The sequence below is a fragment of the Telmatherina bonti genome (genome assembly GCF_933228915.1).
Source record: "Telmatherina bonti genome assembly, chromosome: 21".
Classification (NCBI taxonomy): Eukaryota; Metazoa; Chordata; class Actinopteri; order Atheriniformes; family Telmatherinidae; genus Telmatherina; species Telmatherina bonti.
In genome coordinates this window covers 25,547,101-25,571,673 of record NC_136630.1, presented here as the reverse complement: position 1 = coordinate 25,571,673, position 24,573 = coordinate 25,547,101, and the positions used below count along the sequence as shown (strand labels likewise).

Below are 24,573 nucleotides of genomic sequence, written 5' to 3'. Positions count from 1 at the left end.
TGCCTGCTCCAACATCTCCATACATCCAGCAGCAGTTTGATGCTTTTGTTCAACCTGACACACCATTTCTCCACTAAAAGAAAAAGAAGTCCAGACCAGACCATGATGGAGCCTCCTCCACTGTGCCATGTAGAAAAACGTCTTCAGTGGGACCTCCTTGTCATGCCAGTATAATATTGGAAGTCATCAGGACCATCCAGGTTGATTTTTCCCTCATGAGAGGCTAAAACTTAGTGTCTGAGTGGCGTGAGAGGTGGAGTAAATTTCTCTTCTTACAGATGCCATCTTCTGGTTATTGGGCAGTAAAGTAAAAGCCTTATTTAAGTTAAGGACTGGCCCGATTCTCCACAGACATCTTCTGTCCTTTCGGCTTTTCCCTTTAGGGGTCGCCACAGCGAATCATCTATCCTCTGCATCCTCTTCTCTCACTCCAACTACCTTCATGTCTTCCCTCACAACATCCATAAATCTCTTCGGTCTTCCTTAAGCCTCCTGTCTGGCAGTTCCAACCTCAGCATCCTTCTACAGATATACACAGCATCCCTCCTAAGTACATGTCCAAACCCTTTCAGTCTGGTCTCTGTGGCTTTATCTCCAAAACATCTAACATGTGCAGTCCCTCTAATGCACTCATAGCTGATCTGATCCATTCTTGTCACACCTAGAGAGAACCGCGACATTTTAGTCTCAGCAGCCTGACAGGAGGAACATTACTTAAATAGAGCTTTTTCATCAACAAACTGTTTTAGGAGACGACAGACTATTGCACAATCCCACAAGCAAATCGTCGATAGTTTGGGTTGGGATGCTTCCATGCAGGCACTGAAACAATGACTCAACGGGAGGATGTTCACACATGGTATCAACTTTTATCTCTGACAAACCACATTATGGTACTAAAAAAAAAAAACAAGATATACAAAGAATGATAGAAATTATGTTCATATTAAGCAGAGAGGGAGTCAGGTCCTGCCTCAAGTGGAGGAGTTTAAATATCTCGGGGTCTTGTTCACGAGTGAGGGAAGGATGGAGCGTGAGATCGACAGACGGATCGGTGCGGTGTCTGCAGTAATGCGGACTCTGCACCGGTCTGTCGTGGTGAAGAAGGAGCTGAGCCAGAAGGCGAAGCTCTCGATTTACCAGGCGATCTACGTTCCTACCCTCACCTATGGTCATGGCTCGTGACCGAAAGAACGAGATCTCGTATACAGGTGGCTGAAATGAGTTTCCTCCGCAGGGTAGCCGGGCTCTCCCTTAGAGATAGGGTGAGGAGCTCGGTCATCCTGTAGGGGCTCAGAGTAGAGCCGCTGCTCCTCCGCATCGAGAGGAACCAGTTGAGGTGGCTCGGCATCTGGTCAGGATGCCTCCTGGACACCTCCCTGGTGAGGTGTTCCAGGCACATCCCTCTGGGAGGAGACCCCAGGGAAGACCCAGGACACGCTGGTGGGATTATATCTCTTAGTTGGCCTGGGAACGCCTCAGGATCCCCCCTGCAGAGCTGGCGAATGTGGCAGGGGAGAGGTAAGTCTGGGCTTCCCTGCTTAGGCTGCTGCCCACGCGACCCGACCCCGGATAAGTGGCGTAGAATAAGTAAGTAAGCCTGGGTAAAATGTTTTTTTGTCCCAGTCTGTAAACATGTTTATTTCTGCAGTGAAGTTGTTCTTTTTAACATGGAAGTCTATTGGGATTTGCTCTGTTTTGGAGCCCCTAGTGGATGAGGGGGGAACTGCACTTGACTTTTACCCCCCCAGAGGTTGCCGCTTGATTCAAAGGGACAGTAAATGAGGCACAGTAGATTTAGATGAACACAGACGATAATAAACAAAGCTGAGTAGAAGCTCCAGCTACATGTCGGGACATGACCTAAACTAAAAGAAAACATGAATAACGTTGAAGTCGCCAGATAAGATACTTTCACTGCACAGCAGATTGTTGTGCATTGTTGTGAGTCCAGCTGTCTAGACTGCTCTGACTGCAAGATAGCCAGGAGTTACGACTCCCCACCACAGTAGTTGTGAGAAGATGGGTGAACATACAAATCAGCCACCAGGTTAGTCTAGAAAGTAAAAACTGAAGATGTGGTTTTCTCACCGTGTTCTAACTGGTGTGCCTGTATCCGAGGGCTCCGGTATTGCTGCATGTTGGTGTTTAGTCCGTTCCAGGTGCTCCATATAACTGTGGATCATCTGGAAGGCAGACAGGAGACGCATCTTATTAGATACAAGTATATATTAGCTATAATATTCTGGATGTAAATAACAAGATGATAAAAAGCACCATAATACACCATCACAAGTCAGATTTATCCATAATGACTTACAAATTAGTTACACTTTTCAGGCCCAGCTGTTACAGCCAAAATGAAAACATGATGTAGTCTGTAAGTATCAGCATTCAATAGGCTTTCATCTGCTTTATTAGCATTAGTCACACCAGTATGCAGAAGTAGGGGCTGTTTGGACACGGAGACATCGGTTATTGATAGATAATGGAGAAGTAACGGAGCCAGACATTTTTAGCAGCATTTGCTAGGCCTCCTACCAGCCTTTAAACCTAAATTTAGAATAATTTACAAGTCAGCAGTGTACCCTTGACTTAAACCTAACTTTGTGTTCTTCTGTTTGACCAAGACAAACTATTAAAACCTGAACTGAGAGGTTCATAAGGGGAGTTTCTTTTTAAAGAAGGATTAGGCTGGCAATTACTGATTATTTTATTTACATATTTACTATTTCTTCTGTATCCTGTGGATTTAAAAAATATAACAAGCGCCCTTGTTGGCAACTGGTAAACGAATCCCTGGTTTACTTGTTTCTGGTCATTCAGAGGCCTTAAAGCTATCTTATTGGACCTACTTTATCATTTTACCCAGTGAACATCAGTCCACAACTGATTTAAGCAATAATACGGGAGCTAAATCTAGGCTTCTTTTTAAAAAGGTAAAGTATTATCTTAAACATAGAAGGCATGCAGCTATGTTATGATTTGCCCGTTTCAGTGGACAGGTTATGTTGCTTTCTTTTACCACAGCCTGTCATGCAAGAGTTTATTATGAAGCTGTACTACATACACTTTTGCCAAAACTCATTCATTCATTCATTTTCCTAACCACTTTTGCCATAACTGTAAAACAATATTTTTTAATCTCAAACTAACTTACCTCAGTGTGTCTCTGATGAAGAGCATTGTATTCCTTCTTGAGCTCTGCCTCTCTGTCCTCAAATCTGTTAACTGGATGAGAAAGAGAGCATTAAACAGGAAAATAAAACCTGTACAGTAACTTGAATATATTTACTGACAACAACATGGAACTTAAATGTAGTTATTCTGAATAAAACTAACGAGAAATGCAGCATTTTCCACCCTGTCGTTATGGGACGTTTCATGGTAATACCATCTCAAGCCAGCAGAGGGCCACAATAACTCAAGGAAACTCTCCTGCATCCAGAAACCAGCATCGTATTTCAACTCTGTCAGCTATGTACGAGACTAAAAGCTTTCATTATCATCCTTGTAAGTGTTAAAAAACAAGTTTAAATCTCATTCCAATACTATTTCTGTTCAATAGTTTAGTTATTGTGGAGTTTGACACATATTTTAAGCCTTTTGAGGCTTTATTACAGGAAAAAATAATGGAAATATCACTTTTCTGTTCTTTTTTTCTAAATGAAATAAAAAAACAACTTTTGTAATGCAAAATTACTAAAAACTGAGTTTAAATGGGTCAAAAGAAATAGCTATCTCTCAACTTACTGCTTCCCGTGATCGAGGAGGCTCAGTTTCTTTGTTGGCTAAACAACAAAGCAGCTGTTAAAAAGATCATTTAGATACAAGCCGTACAAGCTCACTGAGATGTAAAAATTAAAATAGTCCTCTGAGTCTGATCCTCTGAGTGTCTGCAAAGAGCTGACAGAGCTGCATTCTTACTGCTTCAGACTCTGCAGAACAGGTTTTAATCGACAGCACATGTTTAATATGACAGAGCAGCTGTATGTGTAACATGATAGAAACTGATTGGTTTTGGGGAAACAGGTAAAAGAATAGAGCAGAGAAACCTCAGATACAGGGAAATGCAGAGAAAGATGAAGTGAAAGCCCCACATGTCAAGGCTTGATGGCTGCAGCTGAGAGAACGCATAACCAAGATAATAAAAATAGGTATTAGAGTTTGGGCTATTTGTGGAAGCAGTGTTAAAATCTAGAGTTTCATTCAAGAGGTAAACAAGTCATTGTTACGAGAGGAATCCTGTTAAATGTTGCTCAATTTATTCAACATGTTTTGTGTCTTAACTTGCCCCCAATGCAAAGAACAAAAGATATATAAAAAAAAAAAAAGAAAAAAAAAAAAGAAAAAAAAAAGCAGAGGTCAGTGTGATACAGAGATTGCAGTCGTCAACGCTCGAGATGTTTTGTTAACGACATAAGCAGTGAGCTCATCTAATTGGCAATAGACTGCTGCAAATCCAGCCAACAAACAGGGGGAAAGAAAGGAAAGATGTGAAAAGAGTCAACCGAAAAAGCAAGCAGACAGAAATATATAAAAAAAAAAAAAAAAAGGGGAAGTGTTGCATTTGTGGAAACAAAAAGAAAGTTGCTGAAAACTCTCAAATTTCCCTTCAGCACAATATCAACTGGTGTGTGTTATGATACTGTGGTGGAACAAACAGCCTCACGCTGTCAACGGTGCAGTCATGCACGCATCATGAGGGTTTCTGCCTCTTCATGCCCTGGAAACACAACCAAGCTCCTTTACATTTAAATCACAACATTTCCCACCGTAACAGCAGATGCAAAACATAATAAATGCCAGTTATTTGACTTTTCAGGCATGTACCTTTTGTTACTATATGATATATATGTGTATGTGTATGTGCAAGAAGAATTTAGACAAAATGATAGAGTTAAAGAGTTTGATTGGGGTAAAACTGCCCTGCAGACCACTGTGGCTGGCCCGGCTGGAGCATGTTTAGTCTATTCAATTAGAGCTTGTTTAACAGAGTTGGCGAGCAAACATTCATAGTATGTTACTTTGGCCTTGATTCAGTAGGGACACCGGAGTCCATCTACCCTCCGGCACATCACGGTCACAAGACCAGCAATCCGTCAATGTTGCTCACGCAGTTCCTGCTCCGGATGGTTGTGGATTTCCAATAATGTGGCAATTGCAAGAAAACCGATGTTGCTGATAAATGTAGCATGAAGTGGACTCACTCTGGTCTGCATAGTTTTTAGTTTTGAGCTCCAGCTGTCTTGCATGAGACTCCAACGTCACCACTCGGCACTGGAGATCCTTCTTCTCGCCATCTTGAGAGTCCTCCAAGGTGATGTACCTCTGGAGATGAATGAAAAGAAAACAAGACATTTAATATCATTCCCACTGGCAAAAGCTAAATTCCTCCATGTTTTCTGGTTTGTGTCATGAGGCATGGCCATCGTTCAGTGGGAAACCAGATGAAATGCAAAAATCAACTTGATATGTCATTCAAAATAAATGAAAAACATCATGAAAAACCCTGATTTTAATCTGCCATTGACAAGGAATTAAAAATCATTAGTTCTATGGCTTTTAAAAATTTTACAAGTGTTTCAGTCTGATTAATTATGACGCTAATACTTAGTTATTACTTATTACAACAGACTTATTACCAAGACATGTTCTTGAATATTATTTCTTCACTGCAACCATTCTAACAGGTCGTCATCAATGACAGATCCAAAGCATTTAAGTTGGAAAAACAGCCATGAATGATGCAAGGATGTTACTTTGTTATAAAAGGTCTCCAGAGAGGTCAATGAAGGAGGTAAAATTAGGGAAATTTTGTCACTACTGTTACAAAACTTCAATTAGTTTCCTGCAGAGAAATAGAAAATTACAGGAAAAACACAGTTTCTCATTAAAAAAATAATAAAAAGCATATCATAAAAATAAATAAATAATAAAAATGTCTACAGTGAAAGTCTGGTACTCGTAGGGCACATTCATATCAGCCTTTTTGATTGGAATCAGAGTGTTTGCTTGGAAAGTCCACTTGGTTTGGAAAAATGCGAATGCCTCAAACAAATTCTGATTCGGTCAAAAATCCATTTTGGGTTTAATAGGTTAGGTTTACCTTCATGACAACTGTGGGGGGAGTGAATATTTTTCTAACTCGCCCGTTTAAAAGGAATTTAATCTCGAAGTTCGGCATATTTAGGGGTGTGTCATTTTGATTGACAGGTACACAATTTCCCGCTTCAAGTAAGAAGAATGTAAGAACAACCGCGGTTTTTAGCCAGTTAACAATGTGACTTAGCTTTAGCCCGCTTACCTCCGTTAGCTGGTTAGCTCCATTATTGCCAGGTTAGCTCGGTTAGCTCTTAGCTACAGGCAGCTTGGAGTTTGCTCGATGTCAATCATCCACCATGACGCCCACAGCTCCCCTCTCAGCTCCACCTCTTTGCATATATATGTATTTTCCAGGAGAGACGACATGCATGCCCCTGCCAAGATGGTGATTGTAGGAACCGCCCACCGAGCTTCAATTCAGCTCTTTAGAAACCTATGTGTGACGTCACGGAGGTTCCGTCCATCTTTTTACATACAGTCCATGGTTGCAGTGTGTTTCTGCAGTATACTTGCATAAGACACACAAAAAAAAAAAAACAGCGATAGTTTTGTCTTCATGTTTAGACAGCAAGAGGAGGAAACTGAGTTTTCTTCTTCACACGGGTCTTGTCCTCTCTTTTGCTAAATACTAGTGCAGCGCCACTTTTCATGGGAATGGGGATTTATTATTCTAATAGTTTGGCTCTTTTGACTGAAGTACAGCATGAACAGACTCGGTCCGCATGGATACACGGACACAGACGATACATGGATTTTAGCGGACTGTCCTGATATGAATATACCCTTGGTTAACACATGGGGCACAATTAGAGCCTAAACTATCTCAACAAACAAATGCATCTCACACATGGACAAACTTCCCTAACAAGCCACAAGGGTTAATGAACCCTTAACACCATATGACATGAGCACATGCGTCAGAGTATAATGGATATGAAGCACGGATCAAATCAAGAATCTGTGTGTGTTTCAGATAAATGGCAACAGGCTTTGTGTCGATGCGCACACACACAAACACGCACACAATTTCCTAATCAAGATACTATCAGTGTCATGGTTGCTTTATCAATCTTCACTGCAGCAGCTGAGACTAACCTGAATCCTTTTTTCTAGTGGATACTGAACTACTAAGTAAACTGGCCTGAGATAAGAACTCACACCATTTTGTCATGATAAAATGATCTGATTACTGATTGAATATGATTACTTCATTAATCCCAGCAAGGTAACAGCAAACCACTGAAATGACCAGCTGGAGCAGCTCCTCAACCTATATCCAGCCATCCGCCATCACATCTAATCCGTTTAACGCCGGCTCAACGACTGCTCCCTGACGGCTATTCGCACTTTGTTTCATGAGCAGATTAAACTGATCTATTCAGAATTAAATGAGCTCTGCAGAGGAACTCAGACTGCCAAGGTAGACACCAAAATGCTACTCCAGTCTGTACTTGATTCATGTAAGATCTAGAGATGGTAAAAGAGCAGGTAGTGAAATCCAATGTTATCTCAGAAGGTCTTTGTAAAACCCGCTGTCTTCTTCCATACATAAAACCAAAGAGTTTGTCTCTAAATTCCACCAGGAATAAGCAAGTGCCAGTGATTGCTTGTCTTATCATGTCTAATATTAGTAAAACTGTAATTAAGTGTTCAATGACCGATGTGAAACATGCGCTAGATACAGCATCCAAAATACCAAGGCCAATAGTTTCAACAATTATACATTTCATAAGAACACATAAAACAAACAAAGTCACGACTGAAACCATGTTCATAGCGATGCAGGGCTAATGTGATAGTAAAAAAAATAAGTGCATTAAAGAGACTGCGTATATGAGCGCGTGCCTCACCGCATGCTTGCAACGAGCAGGACGTGAAGCCAAGCAGACTTCAGGGCTGAAGCTAATTTAGCGGCACAATGTCAGTGGATGGATGAAACTCAAGACAGACATTTCATTTCATGAAGCTGCTGATAAAACTGTTTCTAATGCAGATCAGTCGCTTCACGGCTAATGCACAGCAGGATAAATGAAAGGTCAGCATCAGCGCACACACTGATCCAGTCAGCCAAATCAGTCTCTTTAAAAAAAAAAAAAAAAAAAAAAAAAAGTCCAGTATCCATAAACATTTGCTGCTTGTGCAACCTGAGATGTTCAAGTTTCTGCATCTACACTCAAACTACCTCCTGGTTTTTTTATTTGTCTTCTATAAAAACAGGAAATTAGTAGAAGGTATCTGCATCACCACTCACACTGCTCTGACCTGCAAATAGCTGCCTTTTTAAATACTAAAAGTAGCATTACAGGAGTCAATGCCACCTCCTTCTTTGGCTGGTTTGCACTGACACCACGGCTGAGTCAGGTGTCTGAAGCAGAGCCTGTAAACATGCGGTCTTGTGATGAGGCCCGGCGGCCTGTGCCACAGCTATCTGCAAAGAGATGAGAGTCACCTGGGCATCAGATTACAAAAAGCTCCTCCGTCATATTCCCATCCCACTGAGGCCAAAGGCGTCTTACAAAAGGTGTTTAAAAGGAATCCATTCATTCACAAACTGCCTCTGGGATCAAACTAGTTCAGAACAGGACGCTTTTTTTCTAGTCTTTGAATCTTCTGTTCCTGGCATGAAAACAAAGGCAGACACTTTGTATTGATAGAAAATGATGGCGAGCCTGTTTGAAAGGCTTCAACATACGTGTTTCATAAATAATAGAATATTTAACCAAGCTTTAGAGAGACGTATGGACAGAATATATAAAGCCCAGGGGTACTTAATGTGTTAGTAGGTTTACAAGTAAAATGTTGTATTTCTAAGAGCATTAACACAACACGTGGCTAGAGTACAGATGGACGGGTTTATAGGAAAGGAGGTGGAACTCTAATCTGTAAATGTATATAAAGGTGAACAGAATTAGCCAAGTTAAGCTCATTTTCATGAAATCTCCAGCAATTCAGTGAGAAATACACTTTATGACAAAATAAACTAAAGTTTATGAAACCTCTATTTGTGCAGCAACACATTGATTAGGACGGCTCCCACATCGCTCTCTGTAGCCATGCTGCTACTCATATGACTCAGGAAAGACGCTTGTGCATATGACAATGCTCCAGAGAATAAGTGTTCTGCCATTTTAACATGCTCTCCTCCGCAACACCGCATGTATAATGCTGTCTTTGTCCCCTGAGCACCAACCCACACTTCAATACACACAAACACATGTGAGTGTGCACACTCCCACAGACAGGGCTCTACTATATCAGCACTCAATTGACAGAGTAAAATAAGACCCTTTTAGTGGATCTGGCCTCAGGATGCTGCTCGGGCATGTAAGATAGTTGGGCTGTGGGAGGCCTTGGTCATCCGATACAATGAACTAACTGCAGACCTGCTGCACAAATCAAAAGTTACAGACTCAACTATCCTAATATGAGCAATTAGAAATGCGCTCTGCTTATTATCTGATGGTTTTGCAAAGAGTCAAACAAAAAATAAAAACTCAAGTGTTGTCCTCAGAGCTGCAATGACATGCTCATCAGCCAATTAGAGGATCAAAATAAAATTAATGTGCATTATTTAGGCAAGCCATTCATCTTAATGCAATATTTCCCCAAGAAACACACCAAAAATTGGATTTCTCCGTAACACAACAATTACATTACAGTGAACGGATTATTACAGCTAATAAGAATTAATGATTAGATGTAGTCTCAGTGAGGCTGTATTTACAGGAGCTTTGCTGCTTTGAGTATTAGAATAAGGAGATCTTCACATCTTAAATGATATAATATAAGAGATTAAACAATGTTAAAGCTCAACTTATCCTGAGAGGAACAGGATTGTTGGTGAAGTTTTAAGGAGAGTTAGTCCATTTATGTAGACAGTTAGCTCTAAAGACTGGTGATTAAAGTCAATCAGTTTCATTATCTGGGACCATGAATGTCTGCACAAAACTGATTGAATTATCTGGATTATTTAAGTCACAAGAAATCGAAATCACTGAAGTTGGTAAGAAATTTCCCACTCATGATGGTACAACAGGAAGAGCCCACAAAAGTGTTCCTTTTTCCATCTGCTTCCTACTAAATGTTGCAGATGTTTGTGTTGTTGGGTTTCTCTGTATATTTTGTGGCTGTTGTACTCTTAAATAAATATCACTTCTACTTTGTGTGTCCTGTAGTGCTGTAGCGACTTGTATTGTCTTTGTGAGCGCTGTGATCTTGGCAGCTCTGTGAGTTTTTCCTTTCACACGGTAGTTCCGTGCCTTTCTTTCAACTCTTGCCTTTTTTTTTTTTTAATGTTCATCTATCCATCATCCAGTCTCCTCCCAGAGGGACGTGCCTGGAACACCTCACCAGGGAGGTGTCCAGGAGGCCTCTTGACCAGATGCCCGAGCCACCTCATCTGGCTCCTCTCAATGCGGAGGAGCAGCGACTCTACTCTGAGCCCCTCCCTGATGACCGAGCTCCTCACCCTATCTCTAAGGGTGAGCCCAGCCACCCTGCGGAGGAAACTCATTTCAGCCACCTGTACATCTCGTTCTTTCGGTCACGACCCACAGCTCATGACCATAGGTGAGAGTAGGAACGTAGATCGCCTGGTAAATCAAGAGCTTCGCCTTCTGGCTCAGCTCCTTCACCATGACAGACCTGGTGCAGAGTCCGCATTACTGCAGACGCCGCACCGATCCGTCTGTCGATCTTGCGCTCCATCCTTCCCTCACTCGTGAACAAGACCCCGAGATATTTAAACTCCTCCACTTGAGGCAGGACCTCACTCCCGACCCGGAGAGGGCAATCCACCCTATTCCGGCTGAGGACCATGGTCTCAGATTTGGGGGTGCTGATTCTCATCCCAGCCACTTCACACTGCAAAATCGCTCAAGCAAGAGCTGGAGATCATAACCAGATGAAGCCAACAGGACCACGTCATCCGCAAAAAGCAGAGACCCAATCCTGAGGCCACCAAGCTGGATCCCCTCAACACCTCAGCTGTGCCTAGAAATTCTGTCCATATAAGTTATGAACAGAATCGATGATGAAGGGCAACCTTGACAGAGTCTAACCCTCACCGGAAATAAATCCGACTTATTGCCAGCAATCAAGCGCTGACACCTGTCGTACAGGGACCGGACAGCTCGTACAAGGGGGTCCAGTACCTGATACTCCCAGAGTACTCCCCAAAGGAGCCCCCGGAGGACACAGTCGAACGCCTTTTCCAAGTCCACAAAGCACATGTAGACTGGTTGGGCAAACTCCCATGTCCCCTCCAGGACCCCAAAGAGGGTATAGAGCTGGTCCACTGTTCCACGACCAGGATGAAAACCGCACTGCTTTTCCTCAATCCGAGATTTGACTACCTGATAGACCCTCCTCTCCAGAACCGCTGAAAAGACCTTTCCAGGGAGGTTGAGGAGTGTGATCCCCCTAAAGTTGGAGCACACCCCCTTGCCCTCTTTCTTGAAAAGGGAGACCACCACCCCAGTCTGCCAGTCCAGAGGCGCTGTCCCCGATGTCCACGCGATGCTGCAGAGATGTGTCAGCTAGGACAGCCCCAAGGCATCCAGAGGCTTCAGAAACTCCAGGCGGATCTCATCCATCCATGGGGCCTTGCCACCAAGGAGCTTTTTAACCACCTCAGCCACTTCAGCCCCGGAGACAGGAGAGTCCACCCCTGAGTCCACCAGCTCTACGTCCTCATTGGAAGTCGTGTTGGTAGGCTTGAGGAGGTCTTCGAAGTATTCCTTCCACCAATGCTGGACAGGATGGTTAAAAAAAAAGAATAAAAGGAAAAAAAAAAGGAAGAGCCAGAGGGGCAACAGGTTTTTCTAGACATCACTCTTGCATGTTTTTTCCTCATTTGGGGTCTAAGGACGATGGATTGTATAGAAATTTAAAGAAGGCGTGGTAAATGAGGGGAAGAGTTGTCATTTCAGTTTTGAATGATTCAGCGAGGTTAAACTAATATTTTCAGGGAACATCTGGTTGAGGTGATGAACTAGTACAACATGGAAAGCATTTAAGGACACACTACGCCCTACACAAAAGTTTTCTGTTCTTATGGATTATTATTCATCTTTAAGGCCATTCATGTTCCTATTACGCATGGACATAGGTTTGTCCGTTTCAAACGTCATTTCCCGTATACTTATACCTAACAATGGCGTATTTACTGGACAATTCATCCACCGGAAGAGCAACGCTAGGGTTTGATGAAGCTCATTGTTTTGTTCTAATGTGGTCGAGACACAGTCCTGCACTAACAGATGATCAAGTAGTCTTCTTTGTTGTCTTCTTTTTTAGTAATTCTAGATGTAACACTGTTGAGGATGGTAATATGTAGGGCTGTAATGATATGCTTTTGTCCCAATTCGATTCCGATTTTTTGGGTGCCGATTCGATTTAAATTGCAATTCTTAAAATTCTTCAATATTGATCATTTTTGTAGATCAAAAACAAAAATAAAAAAATTCTAAAACTTCTTTTTGCTAGAAATTTTTCTTGATTTCAGTTAGGAGAAAACAACACAGTAGCCATGAACAGATGATCAAGTTTTATTCTTTGTTGTTTGTCGTCTTCTTTTTTTGTAATTCTAGATGTAGCACTGCCTCTGCTGAGGATGGTAATACGTCATCAAAAGGTCCAGTTTATTTGACTAACTATAGTGTAAAAGGACACTGACTGGAAGAATGTGTGAACCCTGACAATCAACTACAGTGAACAACTACAATCAATATAATAAAAAAAATAGTGAAATATTTTATTCTGGATCAGACCATTGATGTCAGTCTTTTATTGAGTAAAGCAACTAATATGGATAAAACCTCAGTCATGGTTCTGTAATGGTTATCATCCCTCTGACCGCCATCAAATGAGCCACTAAACTCAATTATCTCGCATTTCTTGATATACCGTATTTTCACGACCATAAGGCACCAAAAGGCGCAGTCTCAGTTATGTGCTCCTTTTCTGTATTTAACACATACACAAGGCGCACCTGACCATTGGGCGCGGGTTTTATGTACCGGTACAATCCACGCCCACACTCCCCCCTTTAACATTTTCAATGCACACAAGCATACAAGTATGCCTTTTTAAAAATAGAGCGGGAGCAAAACTAAGTTTGGTTGTGCTTTATTTAAGTATTGATTACAAAGTTGTTGTTTTTTTTACCGGTAATCGTCATTAGTAAAACCCATCAAAGTCCTCATCCTCTGTTTCGGAGTTGAACAGCTGCGCTAAACCAGCAAACATGTGAGGTCAGGTTCACTTTCTTCCATGTCAGAGTCACTTTCCGTGCCGTGCGGCTCCTCGGAAATGATGCCGGCTTTTGCGAAAGCGCGGACAACAGTACCAGCAGACACGTTAGCCCAAGCATCTACAATCCATTCGCATATTGTGGCGTAACTCGCCCGGCGCTGCCTTCCACTCTTAGTGAAACTGTGATCTCCATCGGTCATCCATCGCTCCCACGCCGCTCGCAGCCTTACTTTGAACGGCCGGTTCACACCGATGTCCAGCGGTTGTAGTTCGATTCATTAATATTAAATTCTCTCTTGGCTGCTCGATTTCCATGTTGCTTGGCGTAGTTGATGGCCTTCAGCTTAAATTGTGCTTCATAAGCGTGTCTTTTAGCCATGTTTAGGGTTGTTAGAAAAAGGTGTTCTGCATAACGCACATACCTGTTCTTTTATATGCGATCAACGCCCACACTTCACCCTTTAACGTTCTCATGGTGTTCTCTACTACGTCCGATTACAACAACAAAAACAACAACAACAACACGCACACAAAGGGCGCACTGCACGATAGGGCGCGCCGCACATTTTGAAGAAAATCTAAGACTTTTATGTGCGCCTTATGGTCGTGAAAATACGGTAAGTCACTGTTGCATGTTGATCAAATCCACTGGCATTACATCCAAGAAAGCTGTGGGTCAGCAGACAACCCTGACAAAAGACCTGAGGGAAGTTCTGTTTTTCCTAAAGAATTTCCTGCCATGCCTTTTCCTCTTCTCTACTGAGGCACGCCAGTAAAGAGACGCATTTCTCTGGCTCAGAGCAGAAAGAAAAAATACAACTTGGCTCACAAACTGTGTTTGTTTGCAAAGATTAATCTGCTTCTAGTGACTTATTGTCCACATGAGCAGCTTAGCAACTGAATCTGTGCCACGGTGGTCATTAGTCTCCCCTGAATGGGCCGTTGCCGTAGCGCTGTAGGACACACTGTGTTTTAAAACGGGCCAAGTGTTATGAAATTGCTCTTTTGTGGCAATGGTTCTCACAGCAACATAAACCACATGAGGGAAATGTGTTTGTGTTTTTCCATGGAAATCATAGTTATCAGTGCATCAGTTTACTTCATAGGGTAGTGCAAGTGTATGTCTGCATAAGTACACACAACCACCACCATCACTGGTTCTGCTGGCTGTACCAATTTAAGCTAATTTATGACTAACAATACAGCTGCTTTCTTGTTTTTTCTGCCGTTTTCTACAACCAGCTTTCTTGGAATGACTTGGTGGGGGATGTTTTATGCTTCAGATGGGACAAGTAAGCAGAGTAACCAATCAGTGTAATTTCTGGTGGTAATGTATGATCTCAAACTTTAAAGCTGGGGTAGGTAATGTTGGGGAGCTAGCAAGATGTGAAAGTGGTGCCCTGTCTTAGCTCCTCCCCCTCTGGTTTTGCTCGTTGCGTGATCCAAGGCTTTTTTTTTTCTTCAGCTTTTTCCACCAACAATTTTCTCTTTCGCGGCTGTATAGTGGAAGGAGGTAAATAAACCCAGTCGGGTCGGGGAAATCCTTCCTGCATTTTCTCAGCCATGTTTGCTTCCAAGTTTACCTACTTTGTATTTGCTTCCAAATTTCACAACTTTGTATCCTTACGCGCTATTTATATGCAGGGTGTGGCTACCAGGTATGCACTGCAGGAGGAAGAGAGCCAGGAAAAGCAGCTTACGAAATACAAGAAATGAACAACTCCATTTGGGTCCGAACATTTGGATTGGTCAGAGTTTTTACAGATTTACAGTAAACTGAGGGGTCTAACTATATTTCTTATTGTTCATGATTACAAAATGTACAGACTACCATCAGGATAAGGAACCACTTCACCCAGAGTAAAAAAAAATAAATAAAAAACTGTATCAGAGCAAGATCACAAACTATAGCTTTAAATATCCGCAGAAGGTTTCCAAGACTTTCACTGTGGAATTTGCATGAAAGGAAATTAACGTTACTGAACCGAGTACAACTACAACTGATATATCTTATTACAGGAAGACCAGCTAATACATTGGAATGAATAGTGACACAAAGATTTTATTGATATTTGAATATCAGAAAATAGGCTTTGGGGTTTTTTTTAAGCAAAACATAATGAAGAAAAAGAAGATTTGAAATACAAATCCTAATGAGCCCTTTATATTTAGCCATCAGCAAGCAAGATTTTCCTGAATCACTTTAGGATTTTGTCATATGATTAATCTGCACATCACTGATGTATGAAGAATTCAAGCGTGAAACAGCATTGTCTTTACACCTAACTTTAAACAGAAATCATTTTCAACTTTGTTTGGCATGCTGCTTTTAGGACTCTACCACAAGGAAACATTTCCAACTGTTTTCATAGTGTCTGAGGAAAATGGCAGAGACAACACAATCTGACGGACACGCGAGGTACCAAGGCGATTTCTGAAGCGCTATTAGATGAAACGTCTTGGCATTTCTCAGCTTGGTGAGCAGTGTGTCCTCAAAAACGTACTCAATTAAACAAAAGAAGCAATGTACAACTTTAAATAGTATATGAGCAATATCTGACTGATATATTGAAAAAGATGGGGTGGCAGTAGCTCAGGTGGTCGCTTGTCTTGTGACCTAACGGTTGGCGGTTTGAGTCCTGCTCCCCTACACTGCTGCAGCCCCAAGGAGGTTTGTTTTCCGAGTGCCGGTCCCAAGCCTAGATAAAACGCAGAGGGTTGCGTCAGGAAGAGCATCTGGCATAAAACATGTACCAATTCACCCTTCAGTGGGCCAAGCCCAAAAGAAACAACTTGTACTGAAAAAATAAGTTAAACTAGAACACGCTCAGCGACAGGAAAACCATTGTAATTTTTTATTTTGTCAATGATTGCAGGTATTATTTTTAAGTTAGAAGCTATATTGATAATTATTAGCTTAAATGATCCTTTTCTTAAAAAGGAATCCTTGAAAAAAAATCCTGGATCCAAGACGAGATATTCCATATCTGAGTTTTCCTGAAATTTTCATCAAAATCCTCAATAACTTTTTAAGTTATTTTGGTGACAGACAGACAAATCAGCACCACTGAACACACGACCTCCACCTTGGCAGAAGTCATAAAATCCAGTACAGACCTGGTACAGGACCTGAGGAATACATCTGGACTAGTGCTGGGGGATATGACAATATATATTCATTGGACCATAGAAAATGTTTATCATTTCACATGAGGTTCTATTGTTGACGCCATGATAAGGTGCTTTACTGCAGTATTTAACGTCAAGATGCGCTTATGCTGCAATACATAAACAAACATGGAGGAAAACGGGAGCAGACGCGTTTCAGAGCAGGATAATTCACTAAAAGATGACCAGCCAACCCAAACCGATGAGCTTGTTCATAAAAGAGGGGAAATTTCTGTCGCATGGATGTGGTTTGGATATAAAAAGGCCGACGTGGAACCGACAACAGACTAGCACACAGTCCCAACAACGGACTCCGACACAACTCATTTTATCACCTGCTCAAGAATCAGGATAAAGAATACAGAATAAAGAATAAAGTCAACGAGCAAAAGCCGCAAAAGCAGCATCAAATGGAGGCAAAAGCTCATAAACTCCAGACGCAAACGCCGCAACAAGCATTTACCCATGAAATGCCATCCAGCCATAGTTCCCCCAGATGGAAGGAGATCTCTGCTGCCGTTGCCAAGCACATCTGACACATAACTGATGACTGACACAACATTACACAAACTATTTTATATTGTTATGTATATCGTTACGGCGATATAAAATGATCTACATTGTGATATGAGATTTTGGTCACATCACCAAGATTTCATCTGGACTTTCAGTTGATCCATCTACTGATGGCCAAAAGCCTCATCAGAAAAAGTCTCCATAAGGCGGCTGTGAAGAAGCCATTTCCATCACGTATGTTCATGACAACCAAGTAAACAGCTCTTCCTGTTTGTTTTAATACCTTCAGCTGACACAACAAACCTTCTGACTGTCCAACATATGTACACAAATAAAAAGGCCTCCCCTACCCCCTCTGAAACATGAAATGACGAGGAAGCACTATAATGCTGCACAAGCAAGAGTCACCTCCAACATACTTCTGGTTTAACAGAAGAGCCAACTTCTCTCATGAAATACTAAAGTCACAACTTATGAGGCTGATTTTGTCTCTGATTTGTTGCCAGTGTCTCATAATATTTCTGGAGTGGAGATGTAAAGTAGTTTTAAACTTTTATCACCCTTCAGCTGCAAGCTCAACAACTGGTAACAGTGAGACGTTGGTGTGATGACCAGTCTGGGCAGGGCCATAAGATGATTCTTTCACATAACCAGAGGCAACTCTGAGTCACTAAAACATCCAACATCAGCGGAAGAAGCAGAAGAAGTAGCTTTAGGCTTTTTAAGTCTTTCTTTCCCTTTGATTTCACCTGTTTAAAGGACATAAATCAGTCAATGAAAGTTAGTGTTAAGGTGTTCAACAGGTTAACATCCAACAGCGAGATTAATGCAAATCCTACATGTTTGTTTTATGCCATGCTTGTGTTTTCTTTACAGCAGCCACCGCCCTGGTCACTCACACCAAGGGATGCCAAAAAGTGATCCCTGCACTGGGTAAAGACTGAATTGTGCAAGTGTTTAGTTGTATGTTGTCAGTGTTGCAATACTAACCCTCGTCCACATGTAGGAAAAATTATGAAAAGAAAAAAACAGACAAAAAGCACCAGAAATGACGTGGAAACGCAGTAACAAGGCCACAACTGCTACATCTTAAAACAAGACCGAGACGTTAAGACGTCATCCTGACCAGTGATCACACCAGCATGATGACTAACTGCAGAGCTGCTTTACTGGGAGATGATGGACTCACTCACTCACACACACTCTCTCACTCTCACACACACACACCAGAGGGATCAACGCTGATATTCCATGTGATGGGAAATCTCTTATACGCAGGTCTTTTTAAAAGCTGCAGCAACATGTTACGACATGACATCAATTATTAACACGCGGCTCTGTGACCTGTTGCGCTTGTCATACAAAATTAAACCGTCAAGGCAAATGTCAAAGAAGAAAAATGCACAAAGATTACACTGTGATTTCCCCTGTTAAAGTTGCTGCTTGTCAAAATGAGGAAAAATATAAACATTTTTCGCCATTTTTTTTATTATAAAGCTGGTGGGACGTGACCGTTTCTGTGGAGATTATAAACACAGAGTGGAAAAATAAGGCAGATTAAGAGCAAACCCCTGCAGTGTGTGACCAAGGGGCTGCTTATCAGTATAATTACTACATATGAGCACCAGGGAGGATTAAGAGTAGCAGTGCTGCTTGTCAACTTTAAAAGCTTATTAGTTTAATGTTAATGATGCTTTCAAGGTTTTGTTTTCCGGAAATCAGCTGTTCATTTACATTGGATTTAACTTTTAAAAAAAAAACAAAAAACAAACAAGTGTAGACTTAAAGTAAACAATCTCAGGCCTTACTGCATCTGAAAGGTATCATGCATGACAGAAAAGTAAGGAATACAACTTTAGTGAGCTGTAAATGAATAAGTGCTATCATGGTGAGTTTATGGGGACAAGTTTGAGCAGTAAAATTGAGCTTCCCTTATTTCAGCCATCAAACTGTTCTCATGGAAGCTGCTAAAACCCTGAATCGCTTCCTTAACTACAAAGAATCTGCTGTATTCATGTGAATTATTTCATCTCAGTGCTACATAAACTGATTTGCTGAATAAACAGTATTAGGCGTCTGAATGACAAAGACATAAACACGATTTACTCTCCTGTAAAAACCCCTGAGATACCAGTCATGCTGATATACCGCCAGGACTAAACGAATAACAGTGATTTAAAGATGTTCAAACATAAATATAGTATATGTACAAGTTTAACAAGCTGATATCTCATCCATCCATCCACTCTCCGCCGCTTATCCGGGGTCTGGTTGCGGGGGCAGCAGCCTAAGCAGGGAACCCCAGACTTACCTCTCCCCAGCCACATCTACCAACTCTGCAGGGGGATCCCGAGGCGTTCCAAGGCCAGCCGAGAGATATAATCCCTCCAGCGTGTCCTGGGTCTTTCCCGGGGTCTCCTCCCAGAGGGACGTGCCTGGAACACCTCACCAGGGAGGTCCAGGAGGCATCCTGACCAGATGCCCGAGCCACCTCAACTGGTTCCTCTCGATGCGGAGGAGCAGCGGCTCTACTCTGATCTCCTCCAGGATGACCGAGCTCCTCACCCTATCTCTAAGGGAGAGCCCGGCCACCCTGCGTAGGAAACTCATTTCAGCTGCTTGTATATGAGATCTCGTTCTTTTAGTCACGACCCACAGCTCATGACCATAGGTGAGGGTAGGAACGTAGATCGACTGATAAATCGAGAGCTTCGCCTTCTGGCTCAGCTCCTTCTTCACCACGACAGACCAGCGCAGAGTCCGCATTACTGCAGACGCCGCACCGATCCGTCTGTCGATCTCACGCTCCATCCTTCCCTCACTCGTGAACAAGACCCCGAGATATTCAAACTCCTCCACTTGAAGCAGGACTTCACTCCCGACCCGGAGAGGGCAAACCATCCTTTTCTGGCTGATTGATATCTCAACATCTGCTAAGTTCTGACTCCATCAGACCTGCTGTCACCAACTTTCAGTTCACACTATTTCCTTTAGCAAATCTCACCCTCTTCTTCTCCACATTTCCTTTCTTCAACTTTTAGATGTTTGTTCCCATTTTGGCAGGTTCAGCTGCAAACATGTCGCTAACATGGCTACAAACTGGCCTATTTCTTGCCTGCAGGTATTACTCATGAAATCACCACCAGTACAAACACCAGTAGCTTTCCGAGCCCCTTACATCAGGGTGTGTTGGCAAGATTCTGGAGATACCATATGTATCACAATACAAGAAAAAGGATACATTACAATACATTGAGATATATTGCAATTTTTTTCTTTTAACATCAGCTTACGGTGTAAGAACAGAGGCATTTACATTTCACTACAGACTAAATAAAAACCTGCTCTTATGCTAATGATGAAGAAATAAAAAAAATCTGTCTTATCAGTAAAATATCTGTTTAGAAAAGCTGATCCAATGATTTTAAATATTGATATAATATTGTCACAGAAACCCTCCGATATTTCCATATATATATATATATATATATATATATATATATATATATATATATATTATATATTTCCATAATTTCAGCTTATTTTATGCTGCTGACAGCTCAGGATTGAATGATAATTTAAAACTTAAAGACCTTAGATGAAAATAAGCTGCATTTAAGACATTTTCAGACTTTTAAAGACAAGCAGGAACCCTGATTACATGGTTTAACAACATCACACAAACTTTGGGATAAATCTTGAAATCTGCTCTTTCAGATAAAGTTAACAACAACAAGCGACTTGTTTGTTTTTGTTTTTGTTTTGTTTCGGTTTTTTTTCTGGAGACAGGGGGTGTAATATGGTGCTCTGAAAACATTGCATGATATGATCACTCTGTTACGATGATCAACCTCTGAGGACTGATCATTTGACGGCCATCCTTCCAAGGAGACCCTGGATGCGTCTCAGTCAGCGTACTTGCACTATTCTGAAACGTTCTGCATCAGGTCTTGCTGGATTTGTTTTTCTTTTCTTTTCCTGAAACACATCCCATTCATCTGCTGCAGATAGTTGTCAAGTCTGACACTTCTTTGCCATTTTTGTTTTACCTCCACTTGACCATTTTTGTGCAATTTCTTAAAAAGTATCAACAAAAAATTAAGTGCCTTGATAGCGCAAAAGCACAAATTCATGTCCATCAAACTGTTTTCTTTTGGATTTATTGTACATGCAACCACAGAAATGTTAATAAACTAAATAAATAACAGGCTCTACTAATTACGATAAATGATTAAACTGTTGAGTTATCCATTGTGTGAGGTTACAATGGTTAATCCCCTGACATGGGTGCCTTTTGACGTACAAATGCTTCATGGGTCAATGCTAAGTAGTTTAAAACAACAACAACACAAAAACTCCAAAGCCGGTCAATCTCCAAAGAAAAAAACCTTCAGAAATACAGCTCAAGATCACAATAAAGATTCCAGGAAAGTCTGGATCGTTGGAAGCAAAATATAAAGAAAACAAAGCTGGAACAAGACTTGAGCAGAATAATTCACAGATTCAAGGGTTGGGATTTCACTGTGATTTTTTCAAAATAGACCTGTAACTTAAGACTTAGATATGTTTTTGACTTGTGAGCATCCTGCACTTTTATTATAAGGTTTTAAAACCTAAAAAATAAACCCCTTTTCTTCTTCTAATAGTCTAATCAGAGCAGATCATGTTGCTGGAGTAAACAGTCTAACTTGGCACAGCTTTGTGTATAAACGTGACATTTTGCCAGCATCTCTGTTGTATAGCAAACAGGGACTGTGAAGACATAAAGCATTACCGCTCAAATTAAAACTTGTACCAAAAGGTAGACACCTGGAAAAAAAATGCTGGTTTTATCTGAGGCTTGTGAGCATCCATATACAGTTGTGCTCATATGTATTCATCCCCTTTCATTAAAGAAAAGGCTGAATTTACAACAGTCGCTCAAATAACTGGAGACTTAAAAAAGAAACAATAACTAAACATTTGCAAAAATATAATTTAGTAATATAAGACACTTTTTTTCATTTAATTGAGTTGAAGAAAGAAAAAAAACAAACAAACAAACAAATTGGTCCTGGACAAATTAGAGCACTTTTCTGTTGAACAGTGGGACAAAATACCTGTCAACAGGTGCAGAAGTCTGACTGATTAGAAAATAATGTAATAATTTTCATAAATTTTTTTTTTTATTATCACTTTAGTCAATTCAGCTTATTTTACAGGCAGCTGTGTTTTTTCCTTCTTTAATGAAAAGGCATGAATAAATATGAGCACATCTGTAGACTTTAACTTGCAGAGTCTCCTCCAACAAAAAGGGACTATTTTCTTTCAGTCTGCAGATTTGTCATTTAGGAAACAGATCCAACTGGTGCAGATGTAATAGTTTAAACAGCACTGTCCAATCAGAGCCAATTTTTACTGGTTATTTCTTCAATTTTACGCCAAATTACCAGACAGAGGACAGTTCAAAGCACCTGTAATAAGTTTAAAGCTCTTTAGAAATTAACTTTGCAGAAATGGTGTGAGTATGCAGGTCATACAGTTCAGAAAAAGGTTTTCTAAACATCATGACATTTTGTGTACTTATGTAAAAGTGAAAGCAAGGTTTGTCCAGCTGACATTTGTATTTAATCTAGTTATTTTTAGGTACATAACACCAGTCTTTACAGTACAATCCGGCTCATAAATGAGCTTCTGCGGTGGTAGAGTAAACCCACCTCTTCTGCGTGTTTTCTCAGCGCTTTCTCCCGTTCATACTGGGTGACCAGCTGCTCGTTGTCCTCCTTCAGCAGCTCCAGCTCCACTTCGCGCTCCTGGTTCACGGCGAACACCGAGTCTAGGTTCTCCAGCACGGCGACGACCAGCGGCATCAGCTCTTTCACCACGTCCTCGTCGTACTTTTCGATGAGACGCTCAAACTCGCGGTAAATGGAGCTGGCCAGACCAGAGACCCTCTCGGACATCATGGTAGAGTTTCCCGAGTCGTCCTGATACAGAACCACGTCGTCCAGCTCCATTTTCCTCCACTTCTGCGCTTCTCTTCCCGGCTAACGTGAACGGGCTAGCCGCAAGCTTCGACTTAAAGCGCAAAGGCAAAACTGCTCCTAAAACATAGCTGGAGAGTTGCTTTTCCTGCAGAGGAGACGGATTATGTCACAAACAAAGTCTGCAGTCCTCTGTTGTTTGGACGGCTGACTTTAAAACCGTGCTATTGGGACGGCTAACAGTGTGGAAAAGTCTTAGATTAGTTTCCCTGTCCAACAGATGAGCTCTGCTGCTGCGTTCAGGTGCTGCAGGAGAGGTTGGAATCACCGCCTTTCAACACTCGGCAAAGCAGAAATACTCTTAAATTGTAAAATAAGATAGGAGAGCGTAGCGTTGATCATAGGTGAGTGCTAATATAGGAAGACAAAAGTTATTCTTGCAGTTGCTCATTTATAGGAACATTTAGATGACGTTTGGGGGTGGTGAGAAGAAAATAAACGCCTCGAAACGGAGAGATGGAGGGTGAGGAGTGATTTAAAAAATACCAGATATATAATTAGAAGCTTTAGTTGCCGATTCAAACACAAGCTGACGTATTTCTGCCCACTTTATGCTCAATTTTAACTTGACACATTAGATTAAAATTTGGTTGCGTTCCCTTTTCTTTAGTTTCAGCACAAAAGAAGAGTTAAGCTGGTCAATAATTTCAGTTCATCTCCAAGTTAGCGGACAAGAATTAGTTTTTAAGTCAACACTGAAACGTCATGGCATCATTGCACTGTTATTTACAATGTCAAAGTTTTGAATCAAGTCTTACGAGCATCACGTGAACGTGTCACGTGTTGGTGACGGGATGTCTTGTTGACGTCACATGCTAAAGAAAGCTGGGAGGCAGAGAAAGTTAAAGACAACTAATACTACAGGTTGCTCCAGAAAACATGTCACAATCACCCCCCTCCCTCTACTGACTTGGTTTAGTAAACCTGTTTATCATCTAAGTCTGATTTTTAAACTAATCTTTACTTTGACTTGTGATGTCACTGATATTATTTGTGTATTTGTAATTTATTGAGACTAATGACATGAAAATTAAATTAAATGAAAAATACTTTATTCATCACCAAAGGAAAATTCAATATTGTAGCAGATAATTAACTACAATATTGAATTTCCCTTTGGGGATTAATAAAGCATCACATTAATCAATTAATACAACATCATAATAATAAAATACATAAATAACACAAATAATATATTATTATTATATAATTATATACAATAATTAAATACATTAATTATATAAATACAACCTTTTCATAATAATTATATAATAATTATATAATAATAATTAAATGTAATAACGATATTTTAATAATAATATAATATTAATTCAACCTTAATATCAAAGAGATGCTGAGTTAAATGTAAATAAAAACAGAATGCAATGATTTGCATATATCATAAACCCTTTTTTTAAATTCACCATCGAAAACTAGACAATATATCAGATGTTGAATAAAAAAATATTTGATTATTTTGAATTTTACACAGCAAATGATGATATTC

The 24,573-nt window shown here is 40.9% G+C and overlaps 1 protein-coding gene across 2 annotated transcripts in view; it reads right to left on the bottom strand.

Moving 5' to 3' along the window:
• Positions 1 to 23,272, bottom strand: part of spag9b (sperm associated antigen 9b) — a 62,316-nt gene extending 39,044 nt beyond the window's left edge. For both annotated transcript variants that reach the window (XM_079261255.1, XM_079261256.1), the window contains exons 1-4: positions 22,740 to 23,272; positions 5,211 to 5,331; positions 3,161 to 3,231; positions 2,092 to 2,186 (exon numbers count right to left, since the gene is read on the bottom strand). In XM_079261255.1, coding sequence (XP_079117381.1) covers positions 2,092 to 2,186; positions 3,161 to 3,231; positions 5,211 to 5,331; positions 22,740 to 23,039 — 587 coding nt within the window. In that variant the 5' untranslated portion in view covers positions 23,040 to 23,272. The remainder of the gene's footprint in view (positions 1 to 2,091; positions 2,187 to 3,160; positions 3,232 to 5,210; positions 5,332 to 22,739) is intronic.
• Between the last annotated feature and the right edge of the window lie 1,301 nt (positions 23,273 to 24,573).